Consider the following 27,500-nt stretch of genomic DNA (forward strand, 5'->3'; position numbering starts at 1 on the left):
AATAAATCCGATCGGATGTCGTACTCATTCTCCTGGAACTCCGGGAAGCCAACACATTGTAAGATCTGATCGTTGCAGCTTAACTTGTGAATCACATAGTCCGTAGCCCACCTGTTTGTAGTCAATTTTGTGTAGACTTCTATCTAACCGTGTTTACCTTTTGATACTACCAGTTTATAGACGTTGTTCCGCCAATTTTTCAGCATGCTGAACCTGATAGACTTCTGTGCACAGCGGCCAATCAAAATTAATGTCTCTCCCAAGACAATAATGTTGAATTGAGCCCCAAAGTTCCCAATCGATGCATTTTATTTAATTTCTTTTGTATTAAAACGGCCGCTGCGAAGCACAATCCCACTAAGCAACGAAATGCACCCAAAATAACTAGAAAGTCAGCCCTTTCTTTCATGTGTCCTCTGCGAAACCGTTTGTGATATCCTTACATCATGCAGCGTGTGCCCTACTTCCTTGCTTACGCTTTACTCTACGTCTGTTTATAATTGGTTCCTTTAACTACCTTGAACTATGTTTAGCTGGGTAGTTCCATAATGATTACCTTCGTTAAATGCATTTCCGTGCGAACGACGGCCAAGATGTTTCTATTGCTTTCTTGGAAGTTTCCATGTTAGAACAAAGAATAGGAAAGGCATACCGGCCATTCCGGGATTAATCGAATAGAGGAAGGAAATTCATAAACAGTATAGTCTTAACATAGCAAATACGAGGAGGGAATGCACCCAATATGAAATCAAGGTTCTGCGGAGGATGGTTGCAGATAAAATGAGCTAAATCAAATAGTCATACTTGACCTAGAATAATAACCCCGTCACAAAGTCACACTTTAAGCCCGATCAGCAGCAGGGCAATGGATAGGACACACAGGTGAGCACAGCGAGGGGAGGATAAGGTTAGTAGTAGTAGATCACCGGAAGACTGCACACGGTGGTACGGTTGTTAGGTAGTTTAAACAAGAAAAAAGAATCGAATATGCTAGGGTTATCTAGGATGTGTAGTTTGACCTGGAACTGATGCTGTAGCCTGGGCGATACGTTCGGGTGGGTAGTTTAGCTCATCGTAGTACCACGGTGCGTGGCATATGATGCAGCCGCAGCAGCAGCATCAGTCTCGGTCTAGTGTTTCGCACTTTGGAATTAAACTATTTATCAAAACAAAAGCGAGTGTCCATGTACGATCAATTCCGAACGCTGTATCTTCTGGTGCGGTAAGTATTCGAGTGATGAAAGAATTATGCAACAAGCAACAAGAGACAAAATAATTTTTGAAACAAACTGCTAGGACATTGTTTAGACTCGCGGTTGCCTGGGGAGACCGGAGTTTCATTTATTGAGTATTTCGTAGTATTTCCATTCCAAAAAATATCGTTTCACCGTTGGTGGTAGTGGTTCCGTTTCACCGGCATACATCATTTGCCAGCTTTCATCACCATCTCGCCATGCTCCTGCTCATTCTCCTTCTTATTCAGTGTAATTTCAACCAAAAAGACACACTAGACCGTTGTTATCTAGAAGTGATTTGATCGTATGTGCATGTGAATGTAAGCGAGAGAGCCTTGGTTTTGTTAGTTTTTTATCATTCCGGAAATTTCCACCTTTTCTTCGGGCGGCATCTATCGAGTTCAAGCCTCGCCATTAACAGTCACCACTACCACCACTATCGCAAATATGGACTCATCGGGTACCAGCGCCGCCAGTGGATTAATCACAATGGAGTTTATTTTAAATGTTCCGTTTTAGAGCTGCTAGATCGACGGATTCCCAAATTTGTGTTTAAAAAAGTGCCATTCCCTTCTTGCGATTATGCTGCTTGACCTGGACTATTGGACTAAGCTGTCACTTACTGGCCGAGAAGATGCATCACTACCTAGTCACTAAGTAGTTTATTATGACGAAGCAAAGCCATTTTTCGTAGCCAAGTTGGATGCGTGACGCAAAAGGGTAAACCAAAGAAGCTATTCACCACCACCACTCTTCAAGTGATTCGCTGCGATCATTATAAGTAGTTATAGATGGAAAGTGTGTTTTTAAGAGAGAGAGAGTGAGATGGAAAGAATAAAATAAGCTTCGCCACGTGCATAGCCTCCCTGGATACTAACGAAAAGCAGTAAATGCAGTGCGCAGAACGAAGCCCCTTAACGATACGCTTCCAGCTTCGCTGTAATTACCTCCAAAAATGGCATTTGGCTAGTTTCGAGTTAAGAAAACTACTTTACGACTCTCCTCCTTCGGAGGAGTTTTCAAAAATTCGCCTATAAATCTGTCCGTTATCCCTACATTATATTTTTGTTGTTGTTGTTGTTCGTGTATCTATTTAAAAGACGCTTCAAAGCTCTGTTACGCCCGCGTGCGGTGCAGCACATTTTAATTTTTTTGTTCACTAATTGTTCGGCATTGCTGTAGCTTTTAAAACGATCGATTGTAGATGAAATGTTCGGCAGATGGTTAGAAAATGGAGCGCACAAAATATTGGGCAATTGCCCACAGTGTATGGAGTGCATGCGTGCAGTACATGAACATGTATGAACTAACATGTACGAACTCTTCGGTCCTGTTCAGTTGCAGCTGTCCAAGCGAAGCAGCTCGCTTCTTTGTTCGCGCTTCCGGCAGAACCACAACTTGATTACTACTTACACGAAGTTACAGTTACACAACACTACGCACACTAACTGCAATCCACCAATTGACACAACCCTTCCATTAAACACCTCGAGTGCGAAAATCTATTATTCGATCGAAAACCAGCTTACAATCGGCTACTGCTACTTTTGGTGCTATCGAATAGACTCCTCACTTCCGCTATCAGTTGGCAATTTGGCATTCTACTTCTACGTGCGTTCCATGTACCAGGTGTACCAGAGGAGAACCAGCTGCTCTGGAGAGGTGAGAATTGTGGGTAAAGCATGTGTACTGCGCTCAATTGTTAGACAAATGTTTTGCAAGATTAAGCGGATGGTAGCATTCCAGCTGGATCTTTTCTTTTAATATAAGAATACAGAAGGAACACAAAGAAGTCATACTTGCACCGCGCACAGAATGCACCGTGCACCACAAGGATTTGTGTCTAAACGATTGTAAGGAAAATTAAAATAAAGTTAAAAGTTATTAAATAAATACAAAATAAAATAAACCAAATATATGTAAAAGAATATATTACGCGCTGGACGCTTTTATTAGCTACATTTCCGTGACGTTACTCTCTCGAGACCACCACATCGCCTATATTGGTTTCTTTTGTTAACTAACTTAAAGCTAAAAAGACGAAGCAGAATAAGCTATAGTATAAGAGCACGCGAAGGTTCCACTCATATCATCGAATGCCTTTGGATTACTAGAATGCTCTACCTCTTCTTTTGCTTCAGGAGCCAACCGATCATGACTGATAGCGGTTCCTACAACTGCATTGAAATGCATCCAAATCTAACTGACCGAGCCTCGAAGGCATGCCCTTCAATGATTTTTGGGAAGAAAATAATATACTTTCTCAGGATTTGCGAGTGTTTTTTTTTTTTTCTAGAGTTACTATGCGATAACCTGTTAACGCCAAGGTATGTTCCTTTCAAATCAAATTACATGTTTCAAATTTTTCCGCCAAACGTCTATAAGAGACGTGTGCTATAAGTAGAGAACTGAGAATGATACCGTGCGATTCCCCAAGTTGTTATTCGCCGACGGCCCGTCGATGGTGGAGCGTGGATAGGTGATGAAAGGTGAGGGACCAATGCCTAACCGCTAGTTGCAGCATTGTAAGTTGGATTCTGAGGGCGCATCAATAGCCATCCAGCTATGGTGGCTATCGCTGCAGTAGATATTATGTGTAGATCTGGAAGATGATCAAAATGCTAAGGATGGTGCAAATAAAGCAAATGAGCACCGGCAGGATGACGATGAATCGGAACGATCTGTGAAACGCAAAAAATGGAAGAGCGATGCCATAAGAACCCTGCTGTTGCTAACACCAATCGCGCCTGTACGGTTTACCTCCACGGGCCGTCGGCCGGATGTCAAAGATCACCAGCATCGTGTTCCGGGTCGAGTTGATTGACGGAGTTGGCGTTCGATTGAAAGAGGCTCGAGCTGACCGTATCCTGCTGACCGTCACTGCCAGTTGGCCCCGTAATCGCTTTACCCGACTGGATAGCCGATTTGCCATTGACGGCAGACGATCGCTTCGATTTGCCTAGTAGCCAGAAAAACACTTTTCCCAGTATGGCCATTTGTTGTACCGATGGAACGGGAGCAAGGTGGGTAGGAGTGACGATGAGATGATGCGGGAAAAGCGAATGGCATACGAATGGCGCAGAGGTGTCATATGGGAGGCGAAGTGCGTGAATGAAACATGAGGTAAGATGTAGGTTTCAACAATGGCGAATTTGAATGATAAAACAACAAAGATAAAAAGAAGAAATAATAAGGAAAAAAACAAAAGAAAAGAAAAACCAAATTAATTCACATGCATAGGATGGTACAACAAAAAAACAAAATAAACGTGACAAACTATAAACTACCGCAAAGAACAATAAGAAACAGTAATACTTGTAAACAATGTGCAGGAAACTGACGAAATAAATGCGATCGTAGTATTGCTCTTATCGATGGAAGCATGTAAGTACTAGCACAGAGCTTACTATCAATGGAAAATGACACTTGTGATTTTAAAATGACATCGGACAAAATATGTGGGCAAAGTTGAATGCGGGAGAGTGTGTGTATCTCGGAGTCGTGCTTGCCGTGCTTAGCCAGACGATAACCCTGTTTGATTTGGTGAACCCTCCCCGTAGTGCGGTGCCCACTTACCTCCTGAGAAACACAGACACCCTTTGTCGTCTGCGGTGCAGTCTTTTTTACCGCTGTTCATTTCGCGGCTGAGCTCGTTCATGCAGCGTTGATAGTAATCATAGTCCTTTAGGTACCATACCGGCGGCCAGCGGTGTTCGCGCAGGTAATCCTGATTGTCCGGATGCAAACCCTTCAGACTGCGAGGTGACACACGGCAGATGCTGTTGTAGTTGACGCATAGATGGGACATACACCACTCCGCGAGTTGGTGCGCATTGTGTAGCTAATTAGAGAAGAAAGGCACACACGCAGCGTGTACATAGGTTAGTTACGGTAGTACGCATATTTGCAACTAGATGAAACAAACCTTCACCGGCTCCAGTAGCCGCAGACAGTGCTCTACTGCTTCACTTGTCTCGCTCTGAGACATACGCAGCAGATCCTCAATCACACGGCACTCGACCAAATTTAGCAGCCGGGGCAAGCACAGTCGGTTGGCTAATTCCAGCAGGTTCAAACACTTATCGGCCGAGATGGGCGGTATCTCGTCGGTGTACAGATAGCACAGCAGCTTGTGGAACGTGTACTCCGTCACACCGGGAAGTACGATCTAAAAAAGAGTTATGTAAAGGTCAGTGAGTCCTATCCCTTAACCTGCGCCGTCGTATGCATCGACTTACCAGATTGGCATGCGCCTCGCGGAAATCACCATTCAGCATTGCTTTCATCACATCACAGCGCGCAACCAGCATGGCCCGATGAGCCTTCATGTGGCCATCATCCAACTCGAATGTGATATCACCGAAGATACCGTTCTGAACACAATATTTCTCCAAATTTTGTTTCATGCACTACAAAGGAGAAGGAAGAGAATTATTTGAACGATCTTCTTACTAAAGGGTAGTCTCCTTGAGTAAATACTTCACCGTTGAGTAATGTTGAATCGTTTCGTCGTTCATGAAGCTTTGGTTCGCCTGAGTGTTTGAGAGCAATACCATCAACTGGGGAAGCTCCAGAAACTCGGCCGCCTGTCTAATTTCCTGTTTAACAAAATATTACAAAAAAAAGATTATGTGTAAGAGACAGAGAGAGTTAAAATGCCTAATAAATCATAAGCTTCGTTATTTTAAGGATTATAGATAAATGTAGGGAGCAAACATTGACACTTTTCAAATGGAGATCACAAAGTGGTACAAAAAAGCCACACTAGGATGCATTTATTCCTAGCGTGACAAGAAACACCATACACCATTGTTTACTAGTACATAATTATTATATAAGATATATAAAACGCTTTGCTACCTAAAAACCGGAACAATTATGAGGAAAAAGTTCAGAATAGAAATTGAAAAGCAAATAAAAATAGCAAGATCTACTACATCATGATAAAGGTACAAATTCATGTATCAAGAAACTGTATCATTCATAATGTAGACTCTAAACAGTTATTAACAGTACAGGAAAATAAGCAAACGAAATTCAATAGTGATTGCTCAAAACAAAAACAAATGGAGCAATGCTAAATATTTCACTACGCAAGAATAAATAAATAGATAAAAAGCAGGAAAAGTAGCTAAAACATTTGCCAGTTACGTATATCAAAAAAAGGTCTAATTGAAGTTTCAGTAAGCAAAAGTAAATAAAATACTCAAACCAAAACATATAACGCGCACTTCCTTATATATGTTTAAAATCACGAAAAAAAATAGCTGCATCACAGTACTTATCTATTAAATCAATACAGTAAATCTCAACCAAAAATTTGTACAAACGCCACAAATTCTAACGAAACGACCGCCAAACTAGATACTCGATATTAGACACGATTCTCGCAGTTTACCGAAATAAGCTAGAAGACTAGCCCTGAGGGCCGATCAGCCTTCAATAAGACAAAGAAAAAAACTAAACGGTGATGAGTTGTTGCAAACAAAAACCGTTGTGTTGTTGGAAACGTAGTAATGGAAACGTTGTTTGTGTGTGTGTTTTATTCTCAGTAGTACAAGTAGTAGCAGCAACAACAGCAGCAGCAATAGAAATTTACCAGTATTAATCCTATCGACGCAGTCTGCACCGTCGGAGGGCCCCGGTCGGCGTTCGAGATTCGTCGAAGGCGCGATTCGAAGGCAACAGAGAAGGTGTTGTAAGAATACAGAAATAGATAACATAAATACGAGCCACCCGTATCGTGATCGAACAGTGATAACGAGCAGCGAACAGATTCATTAAAACAGGATTGAGCATGACGTGGATGAGGGATCTCAAATGCTGGATGTATTGTTCTTAGACTATTTCTAGCTAAATATTCAAATTGGCTAGACAATAAACACATAGTAAGAAGTCTTAAACTCCAATAATTTGGAAAAACACACCCTATTAGTACTCCTGATAGTATGAGCGAAACCCATTGCAAATGACAAAATAATAAACCATTAACAAATCCATATGCAACATGTTGAATGATCGAACGAAACCTATTTAACAGAAATCTGTGATGCATTGACCAACTCAATGATATACGAGAAAAACTTAACACCATAAATGTGTGCTTTGTAGCAAGAAGATATGTCCAAAGAGAACGGCTGAAGAAACAAAAAAAAATGCAATGGATAGTGAAGAAGAGAGCAAAAGAGAGAGGTCATTTAAAAGTGCCACCGATTGTAAGACGATTGGTAAGAGTTTTGGCATGCAAAGCGAATTTCAATTAAGTCCAAATATTCAAAGAGTCAAGGATTTGAACTCCTCTTATAGCCTGACAATTTTGTTTTGCTTCCTTTATTAGATCGATTGCATTCGATTTTGCAGAAAAATGCCGAACTGAACAACGATTCCCAAAAGAGGTCGAAAAGGTCTGGTGGTATGAAATGTATACGTAACATACTGGAAGATTGAATGTGCGAATTAGTAAAAAACAGGATTCTTGAGATTAGAAATGGTGTTAAAAATTTTAAAAATAAAGAAAGATGTCATTATGTTTGAAAATCTTTCAAACAAAACACCACAACTCGTTGAAATAGCTTTAAAATTTTGTACTGACTACAAAAATGCGTGACGGCGAACGAAATGATCGATCCCAAGTGGCCCTGTTGTTGTGGCTAACTAACCTGCAAATCTAGGCAATCCCGATCAATCGTGCCGGTATAGATGAACTTCAAGCACTGCTGCATTGCCTGGGGTGTAATGACTTTACTAATCTGGACTATCGTCTGCGTTTGCGTATAGCTGTGTCGTCCACTTTCAATCTGCGAGTGAAAAGATGTGAAGCGAAAAACCGATCATACATTCGCTTAATCTTCCAAAGGTTACATTCGGGGTCGGTGGGCTTACCTGGAAAACTCTAATACTTTGAAATACGGGATGGTGCAGCTCGCGGTAGAGATCTTTCTTCGGTTCGACGGTTGGCAAAGCTTGATAGCTGGATCTGCGCTTCAGCTGCTCCCACATTCTACAAGAATACATACAGATTTCGTTAGTTATGTCGATGTCCATACGGGTGATCATTGTGCTACACCATCCGCAGCTAACTTACCGATTGGGAGCCTTGTTTTGCTCAAGGCGAATCAAGCACTCGGTGTCCTCATTAAAATCGGCCGTCGTAGATTCGCCAAAAGTCGAACTGACCATACTGGATTCGCTGCTACTTCGCGCTCCAATATCGCTGATGTCCATTGTCAGTAACCTAGTGAAAAGGAAGGAACAGAAAAACCGGTACCACCGCTTAATAGATTTCTGCATTCATTCGGGACGCACACAGCAGCCCCGTCGGTATAAGGAAACAGTGAGAGAGAGATAGATAGATAGAAAAAGTAATTGGAATGTTTGCTAACCTATGAAATGCATTCGAACTACTAGCTAACATAAATCTATGTACGGAAAAACGGATAGTACCGACAATTAATACTAGATCTGTATAGCACTGGGAATTGAACATGTTAAGCATGTCCTTCGTATGTGTGCCGGTAATGACGGTCACTTCCGGGGGCGGAGGTTTCGGCGGTCGGAAAGGAGCCTGTAATGGAAGCAGAGAAACAAAAGAGAGATATCCGTGTTTAAATCATTACCATCAAATAACGTAGTTTAGTAAGTAAACCGCCTCATTACCTGTAGCAGTGGTCTCTGGACGCGCTTCAAATTGGTCATCCAGAAGCGATGCTCGCGTCGCGCAATCAGCGAGGCCCGGATCGCGTTCTCGAACACCTCGTTTACGCCAAAGTACGTAAATACGCTCGTCTCGTAGTACGCGACGCCCAGCTCCTTTGCGACTGCTCGGGCTTCGTCTGGCATCACCAGATCGGACTTGCGGGCCGCCCGTACGAACGGACTCCGTTCGCCAAAGTACGAGAGGTACGTTTCGTCGCGGTACATGTACCGCAGATCATTCTTGCATCCAACCAGTATGACCGGCGTGTCCGGGCAGAACTTGCGTATCTCCGGGTACCACATAACCCGGCAGTTTCGCAACGACACCGGATTTGCGATCGAGAAGCACAGCAGCACAACATCGGACCTACGGAAAACCGAGAGACGAAGTCAGTCGATATAGGAAAAAAGAAGAGAATTGCATATGAATTTGTGGAGCGTTACTTACCGACCGTAAGCGAACCGACGATCCTTATCATGATCACCGAAGGTGTCCCAGAGGCGCAGCGAAACGTTCACCCCGTCCACAATCTCCCATGATCGTTCAAGAACCTACAATTGAAAAGTCAATTTTGTTATTGATCGGATGGAATCCACCTTTGCACAACAGTGATCACTCGAATGATCAAACGACTTTGATAAGATCGAAATGCTATTGCGCTATATTGCCAAAGTAGTGGGACGGTACAGCCACGATCATCCACGTACCACTCAACACCGATGCTCGGAAATGAGGGTGCAGCAATATAAAACCATCGTAAACGTGCATCCCATTTAGTATTCAGTTTACCGCTCGGCGATCGAAAGCAAATAAAACACTCGCCAGCTGTTTGCATACTAATCGCGTTCTAGTGTACGGTAACCCTGTACTAACAGCTTAGCTGCACGTCTCGTACGATCGTATGGCTCTTGAAAGGGCAGGACCATTAGACCACTTCATTTTGCTGCTGCGTAACAAGATCGATAGAATCAGGAAGCGCATATCTAAGAAAGATATTCAGATAATGTTTTGTACGAACTATGATGCACGCCTTTCAGTTGTACTCCTTTCAGTAGTTGTGGTTTACCAATGCCAATTATTGAGTTGAAAACACATTTATAAAAATCGACAACAAGTTATCACCTGCCTACTGTGTTATGAGTAATACACTGGTAGCAAAATCAGGGCTTGTCGGCACCCTTTCCATATCGACATGATACCACTGTGACACACTTAATTGACGTGACGCTGTTTGCTTTTAATTATAAATCGCTTTACCAAATGGTCCAGCGGGGACATCAATCACCTCGATCAATGGCTGATAATTTGCTTCAGGTGCGACGCAGGTTACCTGATTCCTGATCTGCGATGCAAAGCTATAAGGCGGTAACCATCTTTGGAATGCAGGAACCCATGATGTGCCATTGTGTGTTTCCTCTATCACACTACGACCATTCGTGCAACACGTACCGTTGTTATTAATCACCAAACACCCCGCGCTATGTCGCTATGAAACTCTCGAAATCATTAGATCTGAATCCGCACCCACATCGCGGAACTGAAGCATGTGCTCGTAAACTTTTATAGCTACATAGAACACGATAATGTCTGCGATGCTCCAGCAAATAACGTTCCCCGGTCACCGATGGTTTTTATCGAGTTTCATGTTCTTTGCAAACCATGGTAGCTACTCCACGCCATCCACAGAAGAATCATTGTAGAATCAACATGCATTCCTGAGTTGCACTTTGCCCACTCAGAGAAGATTTTCGCTGCGAAGAACGTGTTGCAGATGGCACATGGCATGCGGCAGGGTAGATTCACGCCGCTCCGTACCGGAACCGTGAAGCAAAATAATCACTTTAAAACATTGTGCTGTACGCGTCCACATCCAGACGGAATTGGGAAACACGAACAAAGCAACCGCGGACTGGGAGAGTCTTCTAGTGGGGTTATGTGCACAAAGAAGCGTAGCCAGTGTATAGCACTGTCCTCGTTCCTTCGTGTGCTCAGCGGTACAAACAGATTAAATTCACTGCTGCTCTTAGCGGCTACAAACCGGCTGGACGCCTTACAGCGGGGAACCGAGTAGTGTGGCTGGAGCTGCCCTAACGAAAGGTGGAAAACTTTTGCCTCCAGCCCTTACGCGAACAAAGAGCATCACGTTGGATGGTTGGTTGGCTGGTGGTTGTTCGTAGCCGTATCCGAATGATGCTGTTGCTAAAAATAGCATTTCAAAGCATTTCCAGTTGCCGCCCAGACTGATGCCAAAACAACACCTTTCACTAGCGTCGTCTGGGCGTGTGCAAGATGAAGAAGCAATTGCCGTTACGATTAAGAGGAGCGCAGAGAATGGAAACTTTTGCTAACATCCTCCAGGAACTGCAATCGCATTCCGTCCCTGAGAGGAGCACGTTTTCATTTTACGCTTCTCCCGACTCCTTCGCGCAAGCTGGCTGGCTGACTGGCTGCCCGGGTGGTACTTACATCCTTGTAGATCCGGTACTGGTCAATGGCCCAGACGGTTGGCACATGCGTGTTGAGGAGCTGGGACAGCGAGACGTGCTTGTTGCAGGCCCGGGCACAGATCAACCGCGTCTTGCCGACGGCCGTATCTCCAACGAGGACACATTTTACCAACTCCTGGTGGGGCTGTTCGTTATCCATGCTTCCATACCCGTCTCAGTCTCAGCTCGACGATGTTGTCGCTGGTGGTGTTGTCTGTCGCTTGCTTCGTCGCGAGAGTACCGCGAGGTCCTTCTATGGTTGGAATCCTGCGGCAAAGAGACCGAATGAAGGGAAAATCTCATAAACAAATGATCTTACGAGTTGCGCTGCACGCGGCTGCTGCTAGTGACCGCTGAACATAGAATCGACCAAACTTTGGATAGTGGCTGAAGATACATAACGCCATTCGGTACACCCTATTTCAGTACTGCTTGGAAGGCAATCCAAGAGAAATGCTTCATAACGATAAAGTTTGTGTCTGTCTCTTCCAACGGATTCACAACGTATTAATATTCAACATGGAGCATATTTCTCATACTCACAGTACACAGAAAAACCGCGAAACTCTTGCTGTTAAAATCCATTTTCAACGCTTATACACGGCATTTTCGCTATGCACTGCAATCAACCGTACTAATGAATGCAATGCTGTGCTTCACATGTCTACTAATACTGCCACAGTCCTGGTTCAATGTAAACTACGGTTTAGCACTAAAAACGCTTCCCGCACATCTGCATAATAGGATAGTAGTGGTAAGAAGGAGAAGGTACAATTCTGACACAGTATACTTGCCCGAGTAAAACAACAGACGTAGTAGTCCAAGAATGAAATAAACCTGTATAAGGTGGTCCCATGGGTAATTACAGGCTGAATGTCTCGTGAGGCACGCCATGTGTGGGAAACCATTTGGAGGGACTCACTGTTGGGTTCTACTAGCCCGAAAGCTTACGACGAAGAGATTAACATTAGTGATAACGCGAGCGTGCGTGCCTGTCTCAATTGTACGGCATCACGATAGCCACCGGACTAGCCATTACAGTTCAATATTCGCTTCTAGTAACACAATTTAAAAACGAATATTTGATGATTGTTAGTTTTAAATGATATTTGAATGAGTCACTCGAGATGGATTTTGTCGCAGAACTGTTTGGCCCAGTCCATGCTTTGTCATATGAAATGCATGAGGATCCCAAAATTCCTGCTGTATATCTGGCCGGTGCATCCATCTGGGCGTGGGCCATTGTAATCTCATGTCCAATCCAGCGTTAACCGATCGAAACCGGCAACGCAGTCACAATTCCAGCGAATTCCCAGCATGAGCTTCCAAAGCAGGAAGCGCGCGACTAATGAGCTCCGGTGGTGGCATCGCCGTTTCCTCGATCTCACCGGTTTTCGGTGGATTTATTCGACAGAAACTGGTCCCAACCAACCAGGTGATGGTGGACGTTCGAGATCAAGCCACAGGGGCTGCTATGGAGGGGCTAGGCAACGGGATTAAAATAAAAATGAGAAAAACACAAAACAATCTCGGACCCTTATCTAATCATATACGGGCCCTCAGGGGGTTGTCGGGAGGTTTCATGCAAGGCACTAGAGCTATACAAACACACTTATTCACCCCCAAAGTAGCTCTAGTCTTCGGATTCCCTTTTTGCCTTTTTTCTGTACATTTAAATCCTTCAAGTACCACCGATTAGTTTGCTACTACTGTGAGGCCAAACATGTCTGGAACTGGAGATCGCGCGGTATCAGCGAAAGCATCGGTCATCGTCGCATGTGGTCATCAATTGCCGCGCGAGTACCGGACGCCCCCGGTTGGACCACGGTCTGATGCCGATTAGTTTCGCAAATGAATCACCATGCGAAACGTCTCCGGTGGCTGTTTGCTAACGTGTGCCAGGTCACGTACGTCCAAAGCTTCAACATACTCAAGGTAACTCGATCATAACTCACTTCCGTTGCTGACCGCTGGAAACCCCTAGTACAATTGCATCGAGATGAATAGTTTGGACTGGGCTAAGGATCATTTTTCTTCTCTGAATGACTGTTCCTCTTCCATGTCAGTAGCAAATACGCCTGGATTCTATTTGTGTGGACAGTACCGTGACAACAGTTATTGTTTTCCCTAGCACCCTCTGCCCCAGGGTTGTACAATGCATGTGAGAGCTACTGATGCACTAGATTGGCATTGACTGTTGACTACCACACCATTCGTTCACGTTCATCTTTAGTGGATCGTAAGTGTCAACAGTTTGACAGGTAGTGCTACGTCGTGATCTTAGAGCAGGCTATGGTTGGTGCGCTGTAGTAAATTGAAAAGACTTTTCTAATTTCAGCTCAGCAGCAGCAGCGGCGGCGACAGTAGCTTCGTATCTAGGGCTGTAAATATTCGCCACAATTGAACTGCCGCGGCCCTGAGCGCTAATCTCAATGGACAAACAACAACAGCCACCGATATGAGAGGCGTGAAATGTACGAAAAAAAGAAGAAAGCAAACTGCATTAACAAAGCGGAACCGCGGCTGCTGCTACTGCTGTCGCTGCTACTGCAATCGCGCCTCTTCCTCTATCAATCTTGCGATGCACTGCGAGCAAATGGCACTGCAGCGCAGATCAACCGAAATGGACAAAGGCACACAACACAAGCGGTCTACTACGCTAAGTGGGTTAATGGCTTGGCTGTCGTCCGTTCCCTATTGGAATGAATTGATACAAAAAAGGAAGGAAAAACGAAGCAACTGGTCACAATCAAGATGCGGGCCTGCTGGCCTAAAGTGAAGAACACCCAATACCAGCCCTACCAGGCTGGTAGATTAGAGACGACGGCCTCTGTTAGAAACAGCTTGCGCTTGTGTTTCTTTGAACGATCTTAAGCCCTTGCTAATCTAACAAAGCCTCTTAAAGCTACGCTTGGGGACGATCGGTCATTCACATCGTAGCAAAAGCTAGTAGTACCACTCCCGTACAATTGCATCGACTAATTATTTAATCACCCGACCATTAAGCTAGGTTAGTGTCACATTTGTCATATGCCATCTTGAGCCGTCCTTCCTTCCTTATCGAGTGCACCTTGCCGCACGGCTCATCTGGCCGGAGTAATCTGGCGATTCCCATGTGAGGTACCATTAACGGCGTGTTGATGCTAAACACCCGTGCAAGAAGATAAACGTATGACGCAATTTATGGTATTCGTCACGTTACAGGTGGCTTGATCATCGCCCGATATCGCTCCACTGCGTACTCTCCGGCTCCGGCGGATCATCTGCTGCGACGCAATACTACTCCATCCCGCAATTCGCTTACCGTCACACGGTTGATCACGTGATAAAAAGTCCATAAATTTAAAGTCTTAATGCCCGTTGGCGATTCCCTGACGTCATGGACCGACACCTTTGCCGGTTAATACCCGCCACAACTTGGCGGATTCGGAGTACACAGTTCCGCCACGCTGGCGACACTTCTGGTGGCGGCTTCGTTTCTTTGTTCACTCGCACGAGCATCGTCTAACTGAAGTGCTTCAAAACAATCTCAACAACTCCACAACGCAATACAAACGGACGCTTCGGCTTCGTCGGGACAAAATCGTTCACCATATGAGCACGAAAGGCACATTAAGCAGACATACCCGATTATGCTAATCGCTTCCGATGGGACGCGCTTTTCGCGCTTCAAAACACGAACCTACCTCCCCACCTATACACGTGTAACGGTAAACCGGTGTCCACGCGTAGACGATGTGCTGGTTAACGAGATTTGGGCAACCGAAAACAGGAAACAGATCACGGTTGTAAACAAACCTATCAGAGGTTGACGAGACGGTAACTCCCCGACCGTGGTAGGTGCGGGGAATGGGACGACGAGTTAACATTGCTGGTCTTTTCGGTTTCCTGCACCGCCACCGATCCCATCTTCGAATTAATCAGTTCATAATCGGGAAACGTTGCGCCTTGACCTTCAGACAACCGGAGGAGCGCGTGCGATGATCCATCTGCGAGGAAGTGTTTCGTCACCTGCAAGCAAATTTACATGGAAGTTGTTGTCCGGAAACCGGTTTCGAGCCCAACCCTCCTTCTCCTCAGGACTGATTCCTAAAGAGTCGTCCATTCGGTTAGTCCTCTGCTGGAGGTTGCCTTGCGGGCATGATACCCCATCGCAAACTCCTACAGCACATATGACACACCTCCTTGTCTGCCAAGAACCAGAATTCAAAAGTCGTGAAGAGCGTGTTTGCGTAGTAGATGACGCACAGCAGATGCGATGTGTTGTGTTATGGTTCTGCGGACTGCCTTTGCAAGATCACGACTTGCCTTCCCCTAGCTATCAGTCTGCAAGTGCCGTAATATGCAAGAAACGGATTCCGGAACGGATCCGTATGCTGGATTAGCTTATGGCACTGCAGATAACTTCAATCCTCCCGCTGGCTGGTGCGTACCTCAAATCGGTAGAAGTATCTTCAACTGCCAGCAGGGAGTAAACTGTTGTTGACAACTGGCGACGGCGATGACGACGAGGACGTTCGCAAACGTAACAGAGACAAAGATAGCGAGAATACCGACAATTGTAGAACCATCGGTGTGGTGCTTCCCACTCTCTTAATCTCCCATAAATCATAAGCTCCGTGACGCAATCTTCCCTGAAGGTGATCGCTTCCTCCGTTCCCTCCCTACGCTACCGCAGAGCCAACAACATTGGCATCATGGGGCTTGGCGGTGGTCGCGTTGTCCAACACGCGGAGTGTGGGGTCAGTTACTCACAAGTAACAACAAGCGAGTAAACACTTCGTTGACCAGGGGGGAGCTCTCAGTGATGGGCCATTTCCACCGCGCGCTGTTTATAGATCTTTCCAGCTTCTCCGTGATCCGCGAGGAAGCGCATTTAAATTAAGGTCTCTTCTCGCTAGGAATCCTCGAATAATAGGAATTGACACATTTATAAGCGCCTTTTGTCGGCCATCTATTTCATCTACGATTCTGCTGTTCTATGAGCTTTTTGGGTCGCGAAAATTTCTGCAAAAATTCCTCGCTTCACCTCGCACTTGAGCTGATCGGTCCGGAATCGGTCGAATTGTTAGACGATCGATAATGAAATTCTTACGTAAGGCCCGATTTGCTGACAAATTAGAGGCAGCTTGTGTATGAGATTATTATCCCACGATCGCGCCGAATAGATTAGTTTGCTAATCGTTAAAACGTGCGTCTAGTTTTAGCATCAACTCGAACGTGTCACACCGAATGACCATTCTAAACTGATTGCGCCACTCTAGACCACAAACTTCCCACGGTTTCAAGTCTTTCCAATCCTTTAAAATCCCCCAAAAAATCTGCTGAAGCCAATGCCCGTGACTTCGCTTGTAAGAGATGCACTTGCTCATAATTAAACGTTCAGGAGCCTAAACGCCCGAATCGATGCCTCATTAAAGCGCAGTTTTTACAGTCTCCATGTCCGTTGCAGTTTCCATTTTCTTCCTTCTACGGTTCACAACGGCTTTTCTCTGATGGTTGGCCATTCACTAGCAAACGAACGTCTGCAAACCGCGTAGAAACATCAAACAGGGACGTCCGGAGAGGCAGAGCGTTCATACACTATAGCGCTGATCGCATGGTTTCGCTTCATTGTGAGCATCGGCATTATGTCGACGTCGAGTGGCCTGCCACTCCTCTTCCAAATTCCACCCGCCCGGAGTTGCCGGGACCGCTGTCATCTCGTACTCGTTGTTCAATTATTGGTGATTATCAAGATTAATTCTATTTTTAGCCGGCCTCTCTCTCTCTCTCTCCCCCTCTCTTCTCACACGGGACGCCAACCCCCCCAGGACACGATCGACTTCGTACAAACAACCATTTAGTATGTTACGATGGCGTTGTAGCCGGCTAGCAAGAATTCGGAGGGCGTGACGGAGACCGGGCACCAGGCGTATCGATTCCTCACGAGCTCCCCTTGGCGCTGGAGTGCATTTGTTGCAACACAACGGCATGACCACGATGGTTTTGCACGATGGTTTGTAGAGCCAGCGCCTGAAGCACCGACCCAAGGCGATTTTTTTTGGTTTGCTTGCAACAGTACAAGGCCGGAGCAAGCGTACAAACGACATCGACAGAAGAAGAAGAAGAAGAAGAAGAAGAAGCGGTAACAACGATTCTTGAAACCATGGAGAACAATAGTATGAATTAGGAAAATGATGGAAATCATCATCATACGACGTATGTGTGTTCGGTGGATTTGAGTCGCGAAATGCATTGATTTTGCATTATCGTAATGCACGCTCTGCATGCTCCTCTTTGTATTGCTGCACGTGCTGCTGGCTCCAGCCCGTACTCCATAAACAGCTCGTCCCCGGAACCACAACCCGGAACCATCCCAAATAATTCAATCAAACGAATTGTGGTGCCCCCAGCAAATCCCCATGACACCGCCATCGCCGTAGTTCGGTTATGGTGACGTACGGTAGCCCTAAGCCCGCCAACAAGCCCTAGCCCAAGGTCGGGGTCGAATTTAATTCGATTTCATCAAGTGGAAACCAACTAAATTGAAAAAAATAAATACGGAACGAACGCCAGCCGGGGCGTTGTCAATCGGGGCGCGGAAGACGGAGTTGTTTGTCCAGGCGGCGGTGGTGGTGCGGTGTGCGCCTGCCGCATAAATACAACAATCGTTAAATCAATGCAAACAACACGAGACCGCAGTTCGGCATTGAAGGTGGGGCATCAAATGGTTGAAGCACTCCACGGAGAACTCAGCAATTGCTCGGTTGAAACTACCTTTATCGAAACACAGCAGTCTGGAAGTGAGTTCAAATATCCATTAAGGAGCTTAATACCCCTACCAAATGGCCAGTTGGCCAGTTTGCCAAAAATGCTTAAACACGTGGAGGAGACGGTTGCATGAAGTGATCGTGACGGTCATGCTTCACGGTTCACGGTGCATCGGGATGATGAAAAACGGTTCCACTACCCTCGGCCATCAGGCGATGATCTAGCTAAATGTCACCGGCTCGGAGTCGCTGTTGGTGCGTGTGGCGGTAGCATCAGGCTTTGCACATAATACACACTGTCTGCTCGTGTCCCGTAGTGACGTCGTATTGTGACGATGCTGAGTAGTATGTTCCGTGGAATTGTAAATTGCCGCTCTTTTGTCACGATGGCGAATGGCTAGCTGGCTGGCTGGCCAGATTGTGAACAATGGTGGAGTATCGGTTGTAGTACCGCGGAATACCATGTGGCCATGTGGCGGCGATACTCAAATGTCGTTGGTTGACATTTCTTGGAAGTTGCAATAAGATATGCGAGAATGCCCATAATCACCCTCGTCACATCACTCCAATGCTGGCTGCATTTACTCGAGCGATGAATAGTGTATCGTTGGATAGGTTAGGCTGTGCTGCAACACTATCGACCATCTTCAGTAAAAGTTAGTTTTTTTACAAAGCAAAACTTACAAAGAAAAATTAATGGTTCGAGCATGGTAAAGCCAAAAATTGCACAATTGTCCCTGTTTAATACGTGATGTAAACCGTGGTTGAATTATTCCTGAAAAATCTAATAAAGGACAAAGAAATCTCAAGAACTGTAACCATTTTTTTGCATAATAAAACGCTAGTTCAAAACAAGCATTTAAGAAATAATTGCAATCCCGAACTCCGGTCATCCCTTTAGCTGCTTTCAGTGCTCAATCGGGCTCCGTCGTGCAATCCGTCGTTTGCTTAGAACACGCGAATGAAGATATTCGAGTCACGAGAATGCATCAATATTCAGTAAATTACTTGCATGAATCATGCAGTGTGCGCTCCACACGGGTCCCGTTTTACCGGTGCGTTTCGCTAATCTTTAATCCATCTTAATGGGTTCATCCAACTGGCCACTGGACGGCACACGACCACCCTGCTTGCTTATAAGTTGGAACGGCGGGGGTTGGGTTTGTAGGTGGCGCCTAGTTTTCTTCTTTCGTTCGGTGACCCGCTCCATTCCAACCCTCATGAATCGATTTGTTTTTCTACTCCGGCAGCTGATCCAGACACACGGATCACAAATCGAAATCGAATCCATTTACTACCAAAAACACCTTTCTATCGCTGAGGGAGCTCGGCTATCAACTCATCCATCGTGTTACGACGGTTGGTGTTACTTCGATCGAAACACATTTGTCGATGTACAGCCAGCCAGCCAAGGCTTGCTGTAATGCTGACGGCCAACCCTAGGATATGTCACAATGCAATGCAACGGGCAAAAACAACCGATGGTATTACACGGCCAATATAGCAGCGAAAACACGAAAAGGAACACGAAACAAAATGCGGGAAAAACAACTTTAAAGCAATTTACAACTGGGTGTACCGCCCTCCGCAAGTATCCACTCGTCCGCATAGGGATTATAGGGAGTCACCGGAAGGTTTCCACGTCAGCATTACACACTCGCTCGCTGGTTACTTAATTTTATGCTCTACATTACTGCCATCCTACTGCGACGCTTGGCCGGTTGGCCCCATTTGTTATTAATTTTAGCGCAATGATATGGAGTGACTGGTAGTGATAAAAAATCTACAAACCATGGGTTTCCGACCTTGCGTCGTGCAAATCGAACACCTGGGAAAACCGCCGGATGACGGTGGAAATTAGTTTAAAATACATTTTATCAGTCATCGCGCCCCGTTCCCATAGAAACTCAGCAGCCAGCATTGCGAACCAAACCGGTCAATCGGCAAACAAATTTCATTCATTAAATGTCTGCTGCCTGCAACCGGTCGGTAGCTTTTTGTCTCCTCCGACGTTCTCGAAGCACCGATGACACAACTCGACATATTCTGGCCGTAGGGTGCAGAAACATGTTGAGCTTCGTTGTATGGCCGTCTCGCCCGCAACCATGCCCAGTGACACTAATGTCCTTGACGATGAGGACACCGGGGTTTTCCAGTGAAGCGGACTGGCCGGGAAAACAGATTACTCCACTAAACTCAATACCGAGGATTAGACGGACGCGTACACATGTGGGCCAGCCGGTAAGAAGCGAAACTGTCACGAAACCATACGCGCCACCACCACGACCACTAGGACAGTAGGGCTTTGTGGGAGGAGGTTCTCCGGTCTTTGCTAATTTGGGTTTCCATGCGGCACCTCAAGAAGGAAAGCCCATCGTCGTCGTTGTAGCCTTTGTCGGATTTCGCCCGATGACGCTGATCGGGACTTTTGCCTTTGTCCGGAGGTTCGTTCGAGCAGCGCGTGCCAGGTCGTTGCGTGCACACCACACACAGCTTGGTTCAGCACGATGGAGCAGAAAAAAAGGGAAGCAAATGGTTCCGCGGCCATAGGACCGTATGTAGGAGGGAGGAACAGCAAGCTCCATCTCCACCAACCGCTGAAGTGAAGGTTTCGCTTTTCGCCGTTCTGTTGGCCACTTTCTCAACCGAGGATGGCGCCAGCACAGGGGGTATCGCTCGATGCAAGAGTTTCTGCGATTTTTCTTCGGCAAAATGTAATCCGAACCTTTGATTCCATCTTTCGATCGATAAAGACAAACTTCGAGGGCAAAGAAGTAAAGCAGCGCGAAAATCGCAAATATATAAGACACATTTATCAGTCCGGCCGCCCGCATAATCGCAACCGTCGCATACCATCATCACCATCATGATGATCGGGTGTGCCCTTTGGTGTGTCGCCGCGGGCTCGCCAGAGAAAAATGATAAAACAGCTGAATCTGGCGAATTAAGTGATTCTGCCCCGGTGTTCTCTCTTCTTTTTGCGCGCCCATGTCTGGAGGACTCAAAAGAATTATCTGCCATTCACGGCAGTGGCGTGCTCGCTTGTCGGACGGATGATTCATGAAATGGCTGGAAGTCTATTTTTGGCCATTTTGCTGTGTTGGAATTATTTTTTTATCATTCCTTTTTTTATTATATTACCGCCACACCATACACGAGTTCACGAGAAATTTCAGGGAATCTTCCTCCATAGCCGTAACGAATTGCGTCGCTATGGTATTTTTAGCCCACGCATTGTACAATTTACTGAGCTTTCGGCTTCCGATCTTTGGTCCTTTGTGGAGATGTCAAGGATCCCAAGATTCTAACATTTGTTATGAAGAACATGGTCGCTCGCTTAGTTTGTCGTGGAGGAACATTAACCATCTAATAATTTTCCAAGCATTACTAGAAGCAATTAAGAAATGAATAATGTCAGCGGCAGAAATGAATGATGCAATCCAAGCTAAACGGATTGTTCACCAGCACAATTGATCTTGTAAACTGTCAGGCCCCCAAATATCCACGTGCTAGAAATTCCTTCGTAACAACGTTACAACCATTGATCGATCAATTGCTTGGTAGTTGAATGTTGCAGCACACCTAATATCGAACGTCCGCATATCATAGCCGAGAACTCCGTTTTATGCTAGGTGTTACTCTGTATTGAACCACCCCTACACACCTTATTCCCCTGCAATATGATTCTACTTTCCGCCGGCGCTGTCTATAGACCTGCTCATCATACGTAACACCGACACCGCAGGGATTGCCCACCAAAAACCCAAAAACACCAGAAAAAGGATATTCACATTAATCATGCATAAAGCACATTAACCCCGAACGTTATGCCGTTATGTAAGGGAACAATTTTCCTCTGGTGGGCGGGTTTGGGACCACCTTTATCGCCACCTCAAAAAAAAAAAAAAAAGATGAATTGTGGTGCACCCAGCTCCGACCCAACACTGGCAGGGTGATTCATTCATAATCATCGTGGTGTTGAAAACGAAAGCTCACCAAAGAAGCCCCTTTGTGGTTTGAACGGAGCTGGTTGGTGGGCATGTGGTAGAGGTTAGTAAAAATAGAATATCAGCTCCATCGCCCCTCCTCGGGTAGGGGCGGTTGGCAACTCGTTCGCCGTGCCACTCCGTTCGCTAGCATGCGCTTAAGCCAATTACCCTGGAAGGTGTTACCGACGACTGCTGCCCGGGGTTCACGCGCTGGGTCAAGGAATTACATCGTGGCGGAGGCCAGGTGGTCCTCATCGTCAGCCTCACCCAACCTCCCCGAAAAAAGGTTTTCACGTGAGGAGTCCGAAAAATGGCTGCCCAACAATCGGTTTTCATCACATCCCCATCGAAGCAGCCCATCCTACGGCTGGCCCTGTTCGTTTCCTACCAACAAAGCCAGTGCAATACACGGATCGAGCTGTTGGACGAGCTATCGGAACTAATCTCTTGAAACCTGAAGAGCAAGGAGAGGTGTATTACGAAGAAGGCATCGCCATCGTAAGTGGCCATATTTTATCTCCATATGCGCGATCGATGGCAGACAAAGCAACGGAATGGTAAAAATAACTCCGAAAACGATTCGGCGAGAAGCAGTCTGATGGATGGCAAATTTATAAACCCAAACAGCGTCTGGGTAGCAGGGGCAACAGAAGGCTTTGCGTGTTTCTAACGGACCGCTACAAAGGTTTCCATGCTGTGCTTCACTGAACCGTCCAAAGCTCAGCAATCGTACTCGAAGGGGGATGTCGATTGCGGAAAAACCAACATCAGCCAAGCCGGAGCCGGCAATGCCTCCCCGGGCTCGCTCAGTATTTACCGCAGGTGATGCTAGCAAACAGTACAGACGGCACCTTCTGCGACACTTTCCGTCCCGGATCGGCACAGTGCCGCATTGAAGCCGAGCGGAGAGTAGACCATGGTGACATGGTGTCTTGGCGAACAGCAAACCACTTGGCGGAACTTGAAAGTGCTTCCGTAAGCCCGCCGGGGGTGAATGTGCCTCGCATCGAGTGCTGTGTTTCGATTTTGATCCTTTGAAGTGTGTAATTTGTTTTATCAAAATCTCAATTCACAGAATCGCTGCTTTGTGAGTCATTCATCTTCGTAAGCGTTTCTCAGCCATTGGCGTTGGTCGGCAGGCCGGGTAACCTGTCTGGCGGGGAACGGCAACGCGTACCAGTAGACAAATTTCATCCCTTAGCATCTTAGCGGCCACTTATCGCACTGATGCCAACAGCCCGCGGTAATGGTAGAATTATCGTACTACAACGAATTGGTTCTATAAAAGACAGATGGGTCACGCGAGTCTGGCACCTTACACCAACTCCTCACATCCACGGCGTGTGGAACTGACCAAGCACAATTACGTATCCACGAGTTCGCAGCCATAGGATGTCGGGCTTTCCAATTCGAAGGGTGTCTAGGTATAGGAATGTATTGTCCGCCAGATAGATAGCGCCATTATCGAGACCGGCCGATTGCTAATGATTGCTAATGATTTACTACGCGATTCTGGTTCCACTCGAATCGGGCGAGGGGGTGGTGCTAATGTTAAAATCGGGTGTTACTAAGCACGCAGAGCGTCCACCTTATCTTGCTCACTCATATTAGCGAAAAGATTTACTGAACCACTCCTGAGTTACGAGGCCTAAAACATCCTCTAAGACCCCGTGCTTTCCAAGGAGGAGTGGTGGAGCAGATGTTCAAGTGTTTCAGGCCTTAATGGTGGGCATGCTCGTTCGCATAATTTCCGGCACGTTCTTAGTGGCTGGTTTGGCGTCTCCACTTTCATGCCAGGCCGTCCAGCACGCGCAACGATTTATGTTGTTTATGGTGGTTCTGTGCCAACAACACGACACCGTGTCGACCAGGTGAGCTACAGTTCATCCAGCCATCACGGCAGCATATGCCGCAAAACGGCACACCCGGGCCGGACGAAAGAAAGAGCGAGATGCTGTCTCCGCGGGTACCATGCGGCGTGTGTTGCGGCAGATGAGACATTTTCCCCGTTTATTTTTTCATGCTGAAACTTATACTTGACGGTGTTAAGATCATCCAAAGTGCATGCAGCAGTGCAAGCGACTTCAGTGTTCAAATCACCAGTTGCAGTATTTCAAACCGACGCATAGACAACACGAAGATCACAGTGCCTGCACTGCGGTGGTACGACGACGACGACGATCGCGGCGACGACAACATGCCATTAGCCAATAACGCTGATTACGGAACCAATTACGGCGCCACTCGGCGCGATGCGCGAGTTGCTCTCTCCATCGTCATCGCTGTCGCACCGGAGGTCGTCGGACTGTTCCGTAGATCCCACGTTAACACAGCACATTAACCTGGCGGAGTCACTGTCCATCTTTTTAATTATGGGGATCCGCTACAATCCGTTCATTCGCGTCATGCGCTTTGGGATTTCGCTTCACTTCGGTTCTCTGGACAACAACAAAGCACCAAAGATGTTCCAAGCCAGATGAGGACGGCGACGTGCGACGCTAGTTGATCGTGTGGGCGTGCGTCTGTTGTTGTCGGGCCCGAAACGTTATCATTTCACCCCGCAACAAGCCACTATCGTCGTCGGTTGGAGTGCGATTTTTATCACTGTCTACCCCCGTTTGGTGTCATGATCGGTGTCTAGTAGTGACCTGGCATCGTCTGTAGGCCGGGTGCAGATATTGATGCCACGCCAAACATTGTCACTCCCTCACCCAGTTCCATCTCTTCGCAATGCGATCTCGCGGCTATCGCGCAATCGGTCACAGGGAACAGCGAGACCCATTGTGCTGTCCCCCATTGGCTATCCTGTGCCGGCATCCAGGCCAAGCGTGCATCTTACGATTTCATCTAAGATTGGCCAACCAATCAGCTGACTTTGTTCCCAACCCAGCCGAGGCAGCCGAAGCATGAGTGATTTCAGTTTTTGCTTCGCGTGCCCGTGGAACCTGTTCCCCCATTTCATTTTCCCGCTTATTATTCCATCAAATAGGCTAGTAGGACTTCACTTCGTATTCGATATTTTGCAATGATCTATCGACAGCGTACAGATATCGCGAAGACAAAAATGCATTCGACAGCAACAGCAACAGACAATGAATGACCCCCGTGACGTGGGAAAAGATAGTATGCTGCGGCTCAGTCAAAAGGATCGGTTCCATTTAGTGATGTTTGCTGCGATTAAAGCCTCCACACCGCTCCATTCTACAGCATCGGATCAATAAACATACTCCACAGCAGCACCATACCCGGCAGGCGGCGCCTGCCACCTCGACAAATTTTCCAGCGCCTCCCAGTAGCCCATTTTCACGAAGTAATTCTAAACAACTGGCAAAATTTGCATGGCAGTACTAAAAAGACTAACCCAGGAGAAAACACTTATCCACAGCAAAAAAGAAAAATCGCTTTTCACGATTTTATATCGATCGAAATCGTGTCGAACTTGTGAAGCCAAGTGTCAGTGTACCAGCCGTGGCAACTAACAAACCCGGGAGGCTCGTGTGCAGTGCAGTGCATTCCGGAGCACCGCTTTTCTCGAAACACCCGTCCTCAAGCAGGAAAATTCCCTGCAGCAAACAGTCACTTACACTCCTCGCTTAGAATTCTTGACTTTAAAACCTTTTTTTTGCCTGCAATCACTCTAGTAGTAGCAGGAACATTTTCTACTCACTTAACACCAAGGCACATTCACGGCAATCGAGGGATTAAAGGGATTGAGGTAGTGCAAAAAGCAGGAGATAGATATCATCCCATCCCGTTAACCGGAGGTTTATGTTGTCGTCTCGGAGGTTCTGCGTTCTAGATCCGATGAATCACCTGCTGGTGTTGCTGCGATGCACAAAATTTTCCTAAAATCTCACGCTTTCATCTCCCCTTAGCACCTGCACGCACAACCAGACACACACAGGGAGAGACACGGAGTTGAAGGGAAAGCACAGCAGGACACGGCCAGAATCCCCGGGCGCAGTCGGTCGCCCGGAAAAAAGAATCCGGACCGCTGAACCACCGTTCGCGGATGATCCCGAAACTAGTTCAAACCGGAGCACCAGCGAATGCGTAGTTCTCTTGCTGTTGATTTTGATTTGCCTTACACGGTATCACGCTGCCGTCGTCGTCGTGGTCGTTGCCGTTGTTGGGTCTTGGTGGTCGCAGGCGTGGGGTTCACTTGTCGCACTATAAACTCCCCTACACACTGCGGGATCGGTAAATTCGCGTATCGCGCGTTTGATTTCGTCCGTTCCGTGCCGTTGCTGGTCTGGTCGTCTAGTTTAGAAAGGGGCCGACCCACCGAGCAAAGAGACACCGCCGCACTCGCTGAAGTCGGATTGAAATTTGAGTGAAACGGGATTCAAGAGAGATTGCCCCCGGAGACGCACGCGTGAAATGCGGCTGTGTGCGTGGGAACGCTGGAGAGCAGGACAGAGCGAGCGAAAGAGGGAGAGCAACGGGACGGTGCACCGCATTTGAGCCAGTATCTACTGATTTACCACAAATTTTAGCACATCACTCGGTCACGAAGAAGTAGGTGGCGGATCTGCAGTCGATTATCGAAGTTAGACCATTCAGACACGCCGTATACTGCGAAAACAGGACCATCCACGGAATGTAAACATGCCGCTTCCGCATAAAAAAACTGCGCATTAGTGTGCGTGAGAGAGGAGCGATGATCAGCTGGTTCAGTGTAATTGCGTTTAAATGGACGAGTTCGCTTCAAGCGTGTTTTAACTTTTTTAAAAGTACGTTGACCCGATGACTTCGAGCTCATCCTTGGCCGACCATCGCAAACATCCGTAGAAGGAAGCAATGAAACTCGCTACGTTTGTCATCATGAAATACAGTCTTCTTGACGTTCGCTTACAGCATTCGATTTGGCAGATCATTCTCTTCATTCTTTCCGATCTGGTTGCTCCACGGATCCTAACATCTGCTCACTTTCCTCACTATACCTTAAAGATTACACACTACATCATCATCGAATCTTACAACTGTTGCTCTAACCCAAATGGTGCACACCTGCTACTCCTCTCTATCTCCCAATTCACCGATTGCTTGGATGGAAATTACCTTGCCGATGAAGGAAGGTTCTTGTGCACGGTATCGGGATCTCAAAGGATAACCCGCAAAGCGCGCACCCACACAAACTCCAAATTTCTAATCATTCGTAATCGTAATGGTTCAGTGACCTTCTGGCTTCTAATGGAAATTAAAATTTCACACAGCAAAACCCGTGAAAGCCCGCCACGGACAGCATGTGACAGGCTGGTTGGCTGAGCTGTGGAGGATTAATAACATTCACACGTTTACATTAACACAAACACCGGTTATTACGAAGGAAAATTTCCCAG

At 46.4% G+C, this 27,500-nt stretch overlaps 3 protein-coding genes across 11 annotated transcripts in view; 1 reads left to right on the top strand and 2 right to left on the bottom strand.

The window, feature by feature from the left end:
• Nucleotides 1–464, top strand: part of LOC125955778 (inositol 1,4,5-trisphosphate receptor) — a 26,988-nt gene extending 26,524 nt beyond the window's left edge. For both annotated transcript variants that reach the window (XM_049686930.1, XM_049686931.1), the window contains one exon: nucleotides 1–464. This exon is cut by the window's left edge and continues 384 nt beyond it. The gene's annotated coding sequence lies outside the window, so the exon portion shown is untranslated.
• Nucleotides 465–3,149: 2,685 nt separating this feature from the next.
• On the bottom strand, nucleotides 3,150–26,484 carry LOC125955799 (rho-related BTB domain-containing protein 1). 5 transcript variants are annotated; one of them, XM_049686999.1, is made up of 15 exons: nucleotides 26,247–26,484; nucleotides 11,398–11,684; nucleotides 9,379–9,482; nucleotides 8,892–9,297; nucleotides 8,618–8,799; nucleotides 8,320–8,469; nucleotides 8,118–8,235; nucleotides 7,895–8,032; nucleotides 6,835–6,858; nucleotides 5,720–5,833; nucleotides 5,474–5,644; nucleotides 5,161–5,403; nucleotides 4,812–5,076; nucleotides 3,996–4,194; nucleotides 3,150–3,916 (listed from the first exon to the last, which is right to left on the bottom strand). In XM_049686999.1, the coding sequence occupies exons 2-14, from the start codon at nucleotides 11,575–11,577 to the stop codon at nucleotides 4,019–4,021; spliced, it is 2,271 nt and encodes a 756-aa protein (XP_049542956.1). In that variant the 5' UTR covers nucleotides 11,578–11,684; nucleotides 26,247–26,484; the 3' UTR covers nucleotides 3,150–3,916; nucleotides 3,996–4,018. The 5 variants fall into 5 exon arrangements, with proteins under 5 accessions (XP_049542956.1, XP_049542954.1, XP_049542955.1 ...); XM_049686997.1 differs by having other exon boundaries at nucleotides 3,996–4,212; nucleotides 26,247–26,483; XM_049686998.1 differs by lacking the exon at nucleotides 26,247–26,484 and adding an exon at nucleotides 25,826–26,192 and having other exon boundaries at nucleotides 3,996–4,212.
• A 476-nt stretch (nucleotides 26,485–26,960) lies between these two features.
• Nucleotides 26,961–27,500, bottom strand: part of LOC125955798 (FAS-associated factor 1) — a 6,141-nt gene continuing 5,601 nt past the window's right edge. For all 4 annotated transcript variants that reach the window (XM_049686996.1, XM_049686993.1, XM_049686994.1 and 1 more), the window contains exon 12: nucleotides 26,961–27,500. This exon is cut by the window's right edge and continues 660 nt beyond it. The gene's annotated coding sequence lies outside the window, so the exon portion shown is untranslated.

Source organism: Anopheles darlingi, chromosome 3 (genome assembly GCF_943734745.1).
Source record: "Anopheles darlingi chromosome 3, idAnoDarlMG_H_01, whole genome shotgun sequence".
NCBI classification, from domain to species: Eukaryota; Metazoa; Arthropoda; class Insecta; order Diptera; family Culicidae; genus Anopheles; species Anopheles darlingi.

Excerpts from the sequence above, each read along its gene's own strand:
- LOC125955799 (XM_049686997.1), bottom strand. The coding sequence starts at position 11,577 with ATGGATAACGAACAGCCCCACCAGGAGTTGGTAAAATGTGTCCTCGTT. Across the intron at positions 8,470-8,617 it reads AGTTCGAATGCATTTCATAG|GTTACTGACAATGGACATCA; the intron begins GTTAGCAAACAT and ends CCTTTTCACTAG. Across the intron at positions 5,404-5,473 it reads GCGAGGCGCATGCCAATCTG|ATCGTACTTCCCGGTGTGAC; the intron begins GTAAGTCGATGC and ends ACTCTTTTTTAG.